The 14,616-nt window shown below is 46.0% G+C and overlaps 1 protein-coding gene across 1 annotated transcript in view; it reads right to left on the reverse strand.

The window, feature by feature from the left end:
* The window catches only part of LOC115323589 (inactive phospholipase C-like protein 1), a gene marked incomplete at its 5' end in the record, with an annotated part of 42,926 nt that extends 32,083 nt beyond the window's left edge, over positions 1-10,843 (reverse strand). The window contains 4 exons of the mRNA XM_040208910.1: positions 2,667-2,873; positions 4,412-4,561; positions 7,526-8,639; positions 10,796-10,843. Coding sequence (XP_040064844.1) covers positions 2,667-2,873; positions 4,412-4,561; positions 7,526-8,639; positions 10,796-10,843 — 1,519 coding nt within the window. The remainder of the gene's footprint in view (positions 1-2,666; positions 2,874-4,411; positions 4,562-7,525; positions 8,640-10,795) is intronic.
* Positions 10,844-14,616: the final 3,773 nt, after the last annotated feature.

Raw genomic sequence — 14,616 nt, forward strand, 5'->3', positions numbered from 1 at the left:
GTCCGATAGAAAAGCGGAACGTGACTTTGTCTTTTTTCATAAGTTAGTAAACGGTGTATCTGATTGTGGCTCACTTTTAAGTGATGTTAATTTACACGTTCCCTCCCGACCCACTAGAAATCGTTGTTCTTTTTACATTAATACTGTCTGTGATCTCTCGCCTTTATCACGCTGCTAACTGCTTTTTAACCGCATCAACAATGCTGAAGTGGATATATTTAGCGACTCTCGGGTGTTCGCGATGAAAATAAAAGTACTTGTTGCCAATTTGTAACGTTTGTGTATTTCTGCCATGTCTCTGTTATTTTAATTCCTCACTTATTATGTGTACCAAAGAAAAGACCTGTTGGTTGTTTTTGGCCACTTGAAAATAAATATTTATTATTATTATTATTATTATAATAAAAAAAAGAGACAATTTTAAGCAAACTAAATTTTCTTGTAGAAACGATTGGCTCACCTTCATTACCTACAATTTTTTTTTTTTTTTTTAATGCTACTGACAACAAGATTTGCACCATGTGCAAACCAATCAACAAATGGAATTCTAAATTTCAAGGTCTGCACTATGTAATAAATAAATGCCATTTGGTATCTGGAGTTTCATTTTATTTTGTAGATACGGTACCTCCCGTGATTGAGACAATGCAATATAATGACCAAACTGATGGTTGTCAGTGGTTACAATGTAATTACATCGTTCCCTCTTTGTGTTTTTTTTTTAATGGGCCCCTTTATTTGAGTATGAAATAGCGAACGAAATGTCTTTGCCTTTCTACTTATTTCTTAGGATATTCTTTGCAGCTTTGCATCCCATACCTGCAGGAGCCTATTCAAAATGCCACAAGTATGCCTTAAATAAATAATAATAATGCAAAAGACAAGAAGGTTTGGGCAATGTCAAGAACGATAAAGAACTCAAAACCCGCACAGAAGTAATAACTCTTTTCCACTTGACTCAAAGGGAAGAGCAATCCGTTACGAAACCAAAGTCAGGCGAAGAAACAACACGTTGATGACCTTGGTGTTTCAAAACAACAACCAGACACACAAAACAAGAGGGTCGTCCCTCAAACAAATGTCACTGCCTCCTTTTGTTTCTTGCTCCTTCCCGATGGAAGGTCGTCCCACTACTTTTTCTGAGGAAACGAGGCCAAAAGTTGAGAACCTTCCAAAAGGAAGGGTGTGCACCTGATCCTAAAGAACGGTGCAAGCGTGCCTGAATTTGCGATGTGCCAGAAACACGGCTCCAAGCGTAGGCAGTAAGTTTTCATTGGGTGTAAACGCTTCCGTAAATTCGAAAGGCGCGTCACGAAGAAATTCTTTTCTCCATCATTCCCAAAGTAAACTGCAATTATTGTTGTCGCTTGTTGATTTGAACTATCGAATGAAAGATGACAACATGAAGCTGCAAGCGGCTCTATCACCAAAACAAAATAAGTGAAGGGCTCGTTCCTTTGAAAGAGGGAGAAAAAAATATTCCTTTCACAAACATGATTTTCTTCGAGATCGTTCACCACGTATTTCTTTAGATTCTCCAAACAACTGTTAGCACTCCAAAATTAGGCTTCATAGTTATGTTGGCTTTAGAAGTAAATAGAAAAAAAAAAAAAAAACACATGAGACATACTAAGCTGTCTGTGCCCCAAACTGAAAAATGCCTGCGGGGCCTTGTTTCAGTTAGGCTTACATGCTACCAATATGCAAGTAAAATCATCAAAATTTTTGCAGGTACACTTTGATTATTTTCATACTCCAGCTTGAATTTTGTTTCCTCCTTCAATTGAAGCATATTTAATAAGCACTTTATTGCTTTTCACTCAGAGACAAAAATGCAGCCAGCTTTAGTAGAGTCCAGGTTCAGCGAAATGTTGCCACACAAGATGACAAAATGCCCTATTCAAGGAAGTAATACTACTTACCTGCACAGGGCAAGAGTGCGAGTAGAATTCACCCTATTCAACGACGCATACCCAGCCTTCACCTATGCACCATTAGTGACTATGGTACTGACAGGACATCGCTGTAAACATTAGCGTCATCAGGGATGGCTGGTTTAGAAAGTAAATTGCGGCTCCATAAGTGATATTCTTCAGCATTACACTTGAATGATCTCCGACACCATACATGATGTCATATATCAGCTATGATGTATTGCATATGGTATCTGATACCAGCTATGACGAACCATGTGCGGTGTCAAGCAGCTGTGTTAGGGTGACGTTTGTGCATTCTTTTTTTTTTAATCGGAAGTTCTTTAGGACGTCAAAAACTGGTGCACCACCTGGTGGTGTTTGACATAAAAAGAGTCTATAAAAAAAAATATAAAAACATGTGCAGTGTCACCTATGATGTGACATACATAGTACCAGATACAATGTATTGTATATGGTGTCAGCTACGGTGTATCCGACACCACACATAATAACAAATGCCAGCCATGATATATGGAGAATGTTACCACATACCAGCTACAATGTATCAGACACCATACATGCCAGATACCAACTGTGATGTACCATGTAAACTACCAGATACCAGCTGCAAAGTATTGTATATGCAGTGTACGGTGTCAGCTATGATTCATCTGACACCATAAACAATGTCGGATACATCATACTATCTGGCTTCTGAAGTCAAGGCCTAACAAACGGCCGATCACTCACATCGATTCGCGGCGATGAGCATGTTGAGTCCGGTCACCCAGAAGTTGGCCTCGTCCGGCGTCGACGCCACAAGGTCCAGTGACTCGAAATTTTCTCCGTAAACAACGGAGAACACGCAGTCCTCGGAGTAACTTCCAGCCACTTCCTTGTCACGCAGAACGTCTGTGCTCTTCCCGATCCGGATCTCGCGGATCGAGCGTATCGACACTGAAATCGGAGACGTCGGTCGGACTCGTGCCAGACCGCCTCGCAAAAAACCTCCGACATCACACTGGCACCCTGCAAAGGCTGGTTCACAAATTCGCATTCAAGTGCCCCCTAGTGCACTGCGTTTTCTTGCACCCACCACGACCAGAAAACACATTGACACTCCAGAGCCATCTATCGGGCAGCCCTGGAACTCTTCCTATCCGTGCGGAATCAGACTGAAGTTTTTTGGAGTATTTTCAAGATGAAATTTGTGCCCCATCTATGTAACATTGTTAGAATTACTTCAAGCATATGGTAAAAGAATGTTGAATAAAATATGTAGGTAGGTGGGAAAAGTTCCAGGGCTTCCTGGTGGATGGTGCCAGCGTATCCTCTCCCCGTACTCTCAAGCGCAAACGTGTGATCCAGCCTTTAGGACATCAGCTAGTTTGACCAACGCCGAAACCGAATCGAGACGGTGTATAAGTCTCGATTCAGTTTACCCTCAGCAGACAAGCACCGTGAAATCCCGAGAGATGCCCCACCCTAGAAAAATAGCAAGCACCCCTATATTTGACTTGATTTTTTATATTGTTTTAAACACCAAAAGATAGCCCACTCCAAGTAATTGTAGTGTTGCGATCAATGATGTACTTGGCTTAAATGTGGCTAGTTAGCTATGACAGTATATAAGCAAACGTTGCTAACTGGGAAGTACAGTCATCTTTGCTTTGTTGCCTCTAGTCACCATAATAAGCTTGGAAGAGAAACATATCCTACAAATAGCATTTCTTTTACTTTTCTTGCTTGTACACCGAAAATGAGCTCACTCCATATTTTCAACCGATTTGCTCTTGATTTTAGGTGGGCTATCTCTCCGGATTTCACGGTATCTTACAGCTAGTCTTTCTTATTGCCCTCGTCGCTGGTTATTATGGATATGATTCGTCGGTCGTCTGCGTTTACATGGCGATATGTGAATGGAAATGCATACTATTTGATATTTCACAGAACTAAGGCAAATTGGGCCAGTCGACAAATACTTGAGAAAGATAAACAGTTAAAAAGAATTGCAGAGAAAAAAAAGGCTCAAACATGACAGGGCACCGCTGTAGTGCAGCAGTGTCCCACCGCATTAGTGTCATTTGCCTCGTCTGCATTTTTCAGTCGTTTATCCCCGTCGTGTACTATCCCGATCGAAACATGCGCAATATGGCCTTTTTCTGCGTCTGCAGTCCCCAGAAGTGCTATTAACTCTCGATATGTCAAATAGACCGAAGTGTGAAACCTCAGATTCGCATCCCACTCCCAGTTTGGGCCACGGCTCTCTCGAAAACTGGCAGGCGGCCAAAGGAGCACGAAGGACCACTAGAGCTCGTATTGAACGCAGTAGTATACATCTCGCAGAACTTTTCTCCCAAACAACCCAGAAGCGATTTCGATCGGCAAAATTAAACGCTCTGAAATTCTGCAGGATAGCATACATGGGCAGTTAGGACAGAGGCAAATATTTGGGTACAACACTTTGGCAGTGAGAATGGAGATCTTTCACTCACGTCGGGCCTTGTTGGACTTTTTGGAAGACGGCACCCACTTAATGGCCGACAGATCTTCTTCGAGCGTGAAGTAGCGCCGGTACTGACGAGAGCTTGCCCTGACCTTGAGCAGGCTACTTCCCGTGATCATGAACTGGAGGCAGTCATGGGCTGCGCACACGCGACATGTCGGAAATGACTCCTCAGAACCCAATCAGAACGCACGACCAAACATTCGGGGTCATCTCTGCTGCTACACACTGTACCGACGAGCACTGTTCTAACTCTGCTTCTGTGCATTTCTTTTGTTCACCTATACCCTGCTAAGCTAACCAAAAAGCTCAACATTCCATGTACCGTGCTTTCCGGTACTGTTCGCATTTAAAAGTGTAAATTTTACATTGTCCGGATTATTTGCAGGTGTGGACTATACAAGAAAATTTTTTTTTTTATAAGTCTTTCATTATGACGAGACGTCGTAATTTCTGTGAATTACGAGTTACGTTAATCATGATTTTTGTATGATACGAGCGTCTTTGTGAGCTAATAAAGCGGGAATGTTTTTAAGGTGTGTCGTAAATGAGAATTTACAGTAAAACCTCGTTATAACAAAGTTGAAGGAGCGGTCGTAATTATTTCGTTATAACCATTAGTTTGTTATAGCCAATGTCCATTTCTTCCCACTATTAGCAAGCAAGGGGAATTATAATTGCTTTGTTATATCCATTAGTTTTGTTATAACGAGGTTTTACTGTAGGTGCAAACCAAGTGCTAAGAGAGGATAATGTATAACTAGGCACCGGGTGCACACTGTCTATGACAAAAAGGTTTTTTCCGTCAAAATTAGTTTTTTGAAATCCCACGCCGGGCGCAGACCGTAGTTCGGAGAATACGGTATCACCCTTGCTGTGACTTCGGAAGAGAAAAAAGACTGCACGGGCCTGACAACAAGCCGCGAGGCGAATGCAAAAATGATGCGGGAGCAGGTAAAAAGAATAAACTAACAGTCTGACGGAACTGACACTGCTACTGCACCAAAAACCGAAAAAGTTATTGCCGAGGGAAAAAAAAAATATATTCAGGCGAGGAAAGTATCATAACTTATTCCTACGGCCGCTGAATAAGCTATGCTTCGAGTGTCGGCACCTCATCCCCCGATATTGTTTCGTGGGCACCACCATTTGACGCTTCGAGCAGAGCGAACACTATTTTCCTATCGTTACGATCGAAAAGTGCAACTTCCCGAGCTTCTGATGTGGCGTCGGGAAGCTCAGATAATATCATTTGATGCGTGGCCTCTGAAGCGTGGCCTATTTAGTGGTATTCTCGCGACAGTATGAATTGTACAAACTTGGTAGCACCAATGCCTGCGCTACACTTTGTTTACCCGTAAGCTGACAGTACGGCGGGAGTTCGGCACCTGTCCAACCAACCAACCATCGCCCTTTCGTTGCCTGACCCAGTACGACTCGTCCAAATAAGATGTATCTCCCACTGCACTGTCAGCTTAGGGGTGAATTGAATAAAGGCAAAGAGGAGTTAGCACTCAACATAAAAGAATGACAGCCACTCTTTCTGACCATAATCCTTTTACATGTGCAGACGCGACAAGCCCTGCATACATACCACTGGAGTAAGCACCGGTGCTGAGCCCGGTAAACCGCTTCAGATATTTTTGAGGACTCGTCCCATACAAAACACTGTTCGAAGAAATGTGCAGATAGTCCCATTGCCCGACGCAGATACTCCCATAGTCCGACAGACGACGAGAACAAGTCCTGATCCTCAACTTCAAATGCTGTCGAGAAATTTTTGACATGATCCTTTTCATTATGATTAAAACTCCAGACAAAAGGTTAAAAAAGTAAGAATGAAGATAGGCAGCACTGGACCCAGTATTTCAGCACAGAAAAAGTCATATTCTAAGACACTAGCATTGTTTCTTTGCACCCAAAAACTTTGCTGTTTAAATTCAGCCAAACTTATTATGAAATTTGTTCCCTTACTCTTCACATAACAAAACAGCACTCAAAAGAATCGACAGAAAATAAAGAACGGAACAGGCAAGCACCTGTCCTATTTATTCATCCATCTTCCACCTTCACTCTTTGCATGCTATTTTGCCTTTTTCATGATGAACCAACTCGTAAGAAAGGATTACGTAAGAAAGGTTTACTCTACTATCTAAAGGAAAATGTTGTAGGCGTTCAGAAGCCTCCACCTGTTCAGCAGATATGCTAAAGGGTTTCACAATACAGCAACTTTCAAAAAAAAAGCCCCATTATTTCCTAATGAGCAGTGTCACATGTGTCTCAAAATGCTTCGCAACGATCTAACCTTTATCATCACTAAAGGCCTTCCCCTATCGAGCTGCAGGTAGATGTGGACACGTGCCAGATAATGGATGAAAACATTATTGTGCCTTTATCTCGGGCAGCGTCCCTACCGATTCTATATCTATGATCTTGCTACATGTCATATATGGATGGCAATTTGTAATTGCTGCCGTTGCAAGCTTATGCCACAACTTCGTGCAATCCTGTCAGTGTGGATTTATGGCCACGCTGGCAAGATAGCACCAAGCTCCTTGATGAAGGTTGCTTATCAAATCCCATTACCCAGGATTGCAAATGAGTCTTAAAAGAGGTCCCCAGTTGCAAACAACGGTGGGTCAAAGAAATCTTGCAGGAACCAGAGGTATACTTTCAGCTTAAGTCCATACGCAGCCAATGTTAAAAGCGTGAGCATGCAGCCCTGAACAGTGCTCGCACCGCACGAGCGCGCGTGCTTGGCAGGGATGCTGAAAGCCCGGAGCTTGCGCTTGTAGCATCGGCAGCGTCTGGACTTCAGCTGAAACGAAGAGTAGACGCAAAGCTAGCCACCTCTGTCTGTACTCGCTGCACAAACATATTCAAACTGTGAGTATAGACAGAGGCAGCAAGCTTTGAGTCTACCCACTAAACGTTCCAGCCAGAGCTCGGTGCTCCAACGTCCCCACGCCACTATCATCTACTCTTCTCCCTCAGTTTCCACCCATTATAAAACTTCGCATGATTTAAGTAAAGTAGTCCTGGACACTTAGTTCTGCCTTTTTTAACGGTCATTAACAACAAATGAGAAAAAGACGAAACATACCACTGCAAATCTTGCGCTCAGCCGGTAGACTGGTACCACTGTGAAAGGACACCGACTTGGGTATCATCTGACCGTGGATCAGAGACAGGCAGCTGGCACTGTCCCTCCGGTCCCGCACCCCCGACGTCGCAAACTGCACCCTCAGTGCGGAATCCGAGTCCGTGAGGCCAAATCCCCCCTTGGCACTCTCATGGGAATCAGAGTCCGATGAGCACGTTATGCTGTTCACCGACGAACTGACCACACACAGCTCGAGCCTCGAGGACAACGGAAGCTCCTGATCCGCAGCTGACGGCATCACGACACGAACTTCCGGCGACGGAGGCTCATGGTATTCCGACGTTGCGAGGCGGTCCTCACGATTCGACGGATCTCTTTCGGACCTATCGACTCTGGGAAAGCACGAGGGAGGTGTCGGAGGTCGTCCCTTCACGCCGGAAGATTCCTTGTCGTGGTGATCGCCGGAAGCGCCGTTTGGCTTCAAGCCGATGTTCTCCGACTTAACCGCCGAGCGCACCTTGGGGGGGGCCTTGTGCTTTGTGTCCAAGCAGACGGACAAGGGGACAAGACCCGCGCAAACGGTTCGGTGCACGGACTCGGACCCGAGCGAGAGGTCGGAGCAACTCGATGCCGACTGAGCCACTCCATTATTGGACCCATACTCGTGCTTCTTGAATTTCTGGTCCGGCGTCGGAGACGGAGGGACGCTGATGCTCCGTCCTTCTGCTACCCTCGGTGCCAGGGTGTACGGACTGGGCTTGTCGCTGTTGGACCGGCGCAGGTTGATGCACGCTTCGCTGGCCGGCTTGGAGAAAGTCGGAGCGCTGTGCCTCGCGGGACGGGTGGTGAGGGGTCTGGCAGAACTCGACAGCGCCGTCGATTCTGAAGCTTTGGTTTCGTTTGAATTTGGAGGAACGTTTTCTTGCTTTTTGGGAGGGCCCTGGGGTGTGGCGGGTGGCCTCGGCGCAGCATCAGTCCTCTCGTGTGTCGGATCCGTCTTTGATTTGGCTTCTGTGGGAGGACATTTGCACCTCGCTTCCCCATGGTTCCTCTGTCCTGATTGGACGTCCGGTGGCTGGTCCGGGTTATCTTTGTTGCTCATCCTGGGTGTTTCCTGCATTAAAGAAAAGCAGAGAGTCCTTATCGGGCGTATGCAATGCCCAACTATTCTAGTCGAATCGGTGCCCGTCCCTTGTAACAAAAGGCAACATTTATACAGTGCAGGACTAGTTCTCTCTTCAGATATGAGGTCCTCATTCACTGTTATAATGCAACAAGTTGACCATTGTAGCAACTTTCTCTGTGAAGCAAAGGCCAAAGCAATGCAATGTTAACTGGCATGGATACAGAGCTAAATTCTCTAGTCGTTAGACATAAAGCATGAATTATACGCAGGAGTTTCTGGTTTCAGTGCCACTGAGATGTAGTTTGTTCTAAGTATTAGCCTAATGAGTATGCCACACCTGTTGTAAATCCTCTAAGAAAAAAATAAGATTTACAACAATAGAATGAACTAAAAAGACAATCAGAACAGCTATAAATATAAGGCAGACAGCAGTGCAAACTACATCTCACAGACCATTCTTGAAGTAGCTTCACGTGTCGCACTGGAATAGCAATGGTAAGACAAATCGGAACACAGTAACAGTTGAGAGATTACAGACAGAGCACCTTTTGATCCCCCCGAGCACAGATCCTTTCGTACGGGGTTGTAAATAACCCCGCCCCATTTATTATCGCTGCAGCTCGATGTGCGTCACAAATCCTTTAAACTCTTCTCTCGTCGGCGACGCTGTACAAGGCACCAGTGTTTCATGAAACGGTTCCGGTCCCAAGGGGGTCCAACGGTGCTACAAAGGGACGACCGTAAATATAATTTTTTCTCATTTTTATATTTACGGTTCAACAGAAGGCGCCAATAAAACTGCCAGATGCCTTCTGGCCGAGAAGCGATTTCAATGCGCTGCCCCATCCGCCTGCGCTCTGGATCTTTTTTTACGGCTCAAACAACAATCTCGATCTGTACACTCCCCCGGCGTACCTTTATATCACTGCGTCGAGCTCAAGATCGCTGCCTGTCGTGTAAACATCGCAGTGTTTGCTCCAGTTACACAAACTTCCTGCCTCGCACATGACTAGAGTATTAGCCAAAATGTGCATGGCATGCTGGTAGACATAAACTCTCTTGCATGATCATCGAGGCAATGTAGGTGGAACAAACACTAGTGGCGAAGAAGAGTTACTTTGCTAGCGGTGTTAACGCCAGCAATCCTTCTGTCAGCTCAGAAAGTTTACGATTGAAAAGATGAGCATTCTACACCCACTACCTCAAACAATTAATTTGTCTCAGCCTAACCTAGACCCATGCGTGGAATTTAAATGCTAGGTTGTTCCTTTTCTTTATATTTTTTCTTCAAATCCGGGTTGCTGATGGAAGTTCGAGTGCCACAAACATTGACAACTGGCGAGGTAAACATAAAGAGTTCGATTTCACGAAGGATGTTCGAAAGCTGCTGTGCAAACCAACTACCAACGTCTTCAAAACAGGATAACGAATACGCAAACTCGAAACGTATCACGTCGAAAACCAAAAGGGGAAAAAAAAAAAGTAGTATGCACGCACGATTTCAAACCTACGTACCCCACGGTGCAGTGCTCAAGTCGCCCACACAACACACAAAAATTGTCAAGAAAAAACAAAAACGGCTTCAAGGCGACACACTAGCACCGCAAGCCCCAACGACCTCAGGCACGGAGCAAACTGGGCACAGCGACAAGTCTAACCTCATTTTTTTTTTTTCCCGTCGTGTCGCGCAAAGCCCGGAAAACGAAGGTTACTCACTCGCAGGCACACTCAGGGCGAGCGAGCCGACGCATTCACGCGACAAGCGTAACATCCGCTACACCCCGTCCGTTCACAACCGCACGCCCCGAGTTACAACTCCACGAGCCCTCAACCAAGCGGAGAGAACTCGCGCCGCTCTGAATCTCCATCGCTGCTGGACGAACCGGCTGATTGCGATCGCGCTCCCTAAACGCGCTCGTCTTCGTTCTGTTTATCCGCTTTCGTTATGTATCCCTCGTTCGGGGAAGGGAGGGGATAAAGAACAAAACCGCGGTTAGATCCTCCCTACGCTCGGCGCGGCGGTTTATCGGCGCAAACGATCGTCGGGGTCGACCCCTAAAAAAACCGCAGGCGCCAGCGCCTCGGACACGACGCCGCAGAGCCCGGAAAGCGCGTTACGACGACCGCAGCGTCGGTTATTTTACCTGAGATTCGATCACCGTGTGGGCTTGCAAGTGGAGCAGTCCGAAACGCCAACATTATCGGCGCAGGCGTCTTGCGCTAGCATCCGGACGCAGGCAAAGGGCCGCGACACCAACGCTACGGACAACTGGCGAACGAACCGAAAACCGAGTCAAAAAAAAAAAAAAAGAAAAGGAATCGTTGGCGTTTGCAGCGCCCCCGTCTCCTCGGCGGTCGCGGTGCGCGACGGTCGCACGGAGGGGGAAAGGGAGAAAGACAGAGAGAGATTCATGACACAGTACAACGCGTGTTTTGTTTCTTCTTTGGGAGTTTGAGGGAGGAACAGCATGAGAACTTACGTAAAGTGTCCCTCGTAACGGCCGTTGTCTGCCGCGTGGGCCCTTTGGCTACTCGATGCTGCAGTCGGGGGCATCGAATTTCGATTGGAGCAAACTCGAAATATTGATGCTGCCGTTTCAATTGCCCTTCGAGGGATGATGATTTGCACTGATTATCGAATAAAGAAATGAATGTCATTAACAATTTTCTGTGACGCCGAATTAGAACGCAGCTTTTGAGGAGGAGGAGGGGAGGGTATGCCCCTCCTCCTTTACCGCTAAATTTAAAAGGAAAATTTTTTCGCTAAATTTAGCGTACATTTTTTACCGTCGTGCCGTCACACGTGACGTTACGAAGGTAAATGTAGCCGGAATTATTTGCCGCCAAAAATAGCGAAAAAATTTCCCCGCTAAATTTAGAGGGAATAATGACAATGTTAGATGTGTGTGACGTCACACGTCACGTCATACGTCACGTGTTTTATAATGACGTCACACGTTACGTCAAGTGTGACGTAAAGGGGGTAACCCTCGTACACCCCCCGTGACGGTATATTTTGCCGCCATATCTTTCTAATTTCTATAATGACGTCAAGGGGGTAACCCTCGTAAAAGCCTCGTGAGGGTATAATTTGCCGCCAATTTTAGCGGAAAATTTTTTCCTTAAATTAAGCGGGAATGGCCATGTTAGATGCGTGTGACGTCACGTCACCTGTGACGTCATACTTCACCTGACGTCCCACGTCACGTCATACGTCACGTGTTTTCTATAATAATTGAATGATGCCACACGTGACGTCACGTGTGATGTCAAGGGGGTAACCCTGATGACCCTAGTGACGTCACGTGTGACGTGTTATGGGAGACGTCCCATAATGCAACGCGCCGTTACGCCGACGGCGACGGCGTCGCTGCTCAAGCCGGAAACGGACACCTGAGCTGCTCTCTAAATTACGTCTTGACGGTGGCGATGCGTAGAAATAACCTCTTCATGTATTTGTTTCTCTAACTCAAAAGTGACCGACCCCCCCCCCCCCCCCCCCCCCCCCCCCCAAAGAGACGCACACACACATAAAAGCCTTCTGGGATTATTTTATCATAAAAACAGGAAATGTATCGAGAAGCAAAAATACAGAAATGGGAATGCTCGTTTCGAAGATTTTCACGGGTTCACGGTTGCAACAGGCGCTAGAACAGTTATGCGATGCCCTAAAGTCAAAATACGAGGGGACGATAACGCGGCAAAGGAATAATCCTTACTCAACAATTTACTATTGTCTAATATCCCACATACTGTACAATAGATCAGGATATAGAAATAAATGAGCGCAGTGGCGTCACAAAAGAGGAGGAGGGGGGGGGGGGGGTAGCAGCCAAGTTAGAGGTCAAGGAGGTAGCGACAAATGCCACTCAAAAGGTTTCATCACAGCGTCTAAAGAGTCCCATCGTTTCCGTGACGTCGTGGCCAACGCGGGAGAGGGTTTTGCCTTCCTGTACGTGTTTTATCTTTCGACTTTGACTTAGCGTTGTGGAAGCCACTAGAGGAAGACTAGAGTTTTCCCCCTCCGATGGAAACAAATGCAGCATTGGGGGGTTAGGTTCCCCCTCCGATGGATACAAAGGCCACTTTCAGGGGCTTGGCTCCCTCCGATGAATACAAAGGTCCCTTTCTTAAAAAGTGGGGGTCGTAGACAAGTTTGCCTCACTCTGTAGCCAATATCTATTCATTGAACCGGAACAATGGTCGTTTCCAGTGAAGTATTCTTTCGACTGCGGATGGATTTGAAACGGGCGCATCACGCTTGTGGGAGGAGCTTCTCCTACCTTCTTGACTTGTAACCGGCTATAGTGACTCCACTGGATGACCGAATTAAGGTGCAAAAAGCGAAAAAAATACAAGAAGTGACCACGAGTGAATTATGATTATATTTGGCTCATTAGAACCCCGAACAACAAGCTCAGGAACGGGAAAGTAAACCGAGCCTAAATGATACTAATCTACAGGAATTATCCAAAGGGATTGAGAGCAGAGCATAATATCGAAGCAACCAGAAAGAAAATGGAGGTATGAGCATAGTAGGCATTTCCAGTAGGGGGATTAGAGAGATGTCGAATTAAACAAAGAGGAAAGCGAAAGCAAAAACACGAACCAGAAAGCTGGTGTGATGAAGAGGTCAAGGCAGCCATAGCACGACGCCAAGAGACATCTCGGGAGAGAGGTGGGCAAAGAAAAAAAGGGCCGGCCATTCCAGCAGACGTGCCTTCAAAATGGAAGAGCTTCTAGGAGAGGGAAAGAGAGCCATCAGCTTTAACACCACCCAACATTGGAAGTGCAGGAGTGCAGTGGATGATGGAAATAAATAAAAAAGATAGGAATGCGGCAAAAAGGTTTTAACAGCACATTAAAGCGAAGGAGAGAAAGACTGAGGGCTGGCAACACTTACTAGAGGGGAGAAGGGTAGAGGGGGAAGAGGCACGCTAATATCATTGGGCAGGCAATCGAAGATGCTTTCTCACAGCTTGAGCACAGGGAGACAGTGGAGGGCACTGACAGCAGAAGTGTAGAGGAGGAGCAGAATTGTATAACAATGAAGACGACCGAAAGGGAATGGAACAAGGCTTTCAAAGTAAGGAATTGTAATAATGTTGAATCTTACTCAAAGTAAGGTTTCAACAGGTAGGGCGACAGACCCGTGGGACTCATAAAGACCCTAAGGAAAAACAAGCAAATTTAAGTTACGACATGTGATTAGCAAACGAATTATTGGAGAAGACGTACCCAACGATAGGAAACTAAGCAAAATGAGACTAATATAACAAAGAAAACAAAGACATCAAGTCGTACCGCCCGATAACAGTAACATCTTATACAGAATAGCTACCTCCTTATTGAAACGGCGCGCGAGCAGCGTGGTTTATTCAAATGAACATAATCTTTTTGTAATGTACCTTTGCTTTAAAAATAAATGCGGACAATAAAAGCAAAACCTATAATAAAAACTTGCAGCTTTTCCACTCTAATGAAGAAGGAAGAGCAGCGGAGTTGTAGCTTTTGTTCTCGCGGTGGCTTTCCAGGCGAGCGATCTGCTCTTCTTTCGCAAAGGAATCTAAAGCGCTCGACGCAGTAGAACTTTAGGCGATAGCGGCCTCGCGGCGGTTGCGGAACCATTCGCGCTGCTGCGCACATCGCCGCTCGTTCCGTTCCCGCTCTTTTTCATCCGAAGAAATGTTGCCGCTACATGAGCGACGGCAGCAAGCAGTTCTCTGGTGGCCGAGGCAGGAAAGGTTGCCGCGATCTGTGAGCGACAGCGGCAAGCAGACAACCGGCAAACACAACACTCTGGACAGCTACCGCCATCTATGAGCGACTGCGGCAACCAGAGTGTTGTGTCGACATTAGCTTGGTACCGGACACGATCGTGGGGAAACTGGCCCTTAACAGCTTCGCTGTAAAAACTAAACGCGTTTGCATAACGAAGCCGTTCTTGCGGCCGACGATTTCGTCG

The sequence above is a fragment of the Ixodes scapularis genome, unplaced genomic scaffold (assembly GCF_016920785.2).
Source record: "Ixodes scapularis isolate PalLabHiFi unplaced genomic scaffold, ASM1692078v2 PGA_scaffold12__126_contigs__length_90152505, whole genome shotgun sequence".
Taxonomy (NCBI): domain Eukaryota; kingdom Metazoa; phylum Arthropoda; class Arachnida; order Ixodida; family Ixodidae; genus Ixodes; species Ixodes scapularis.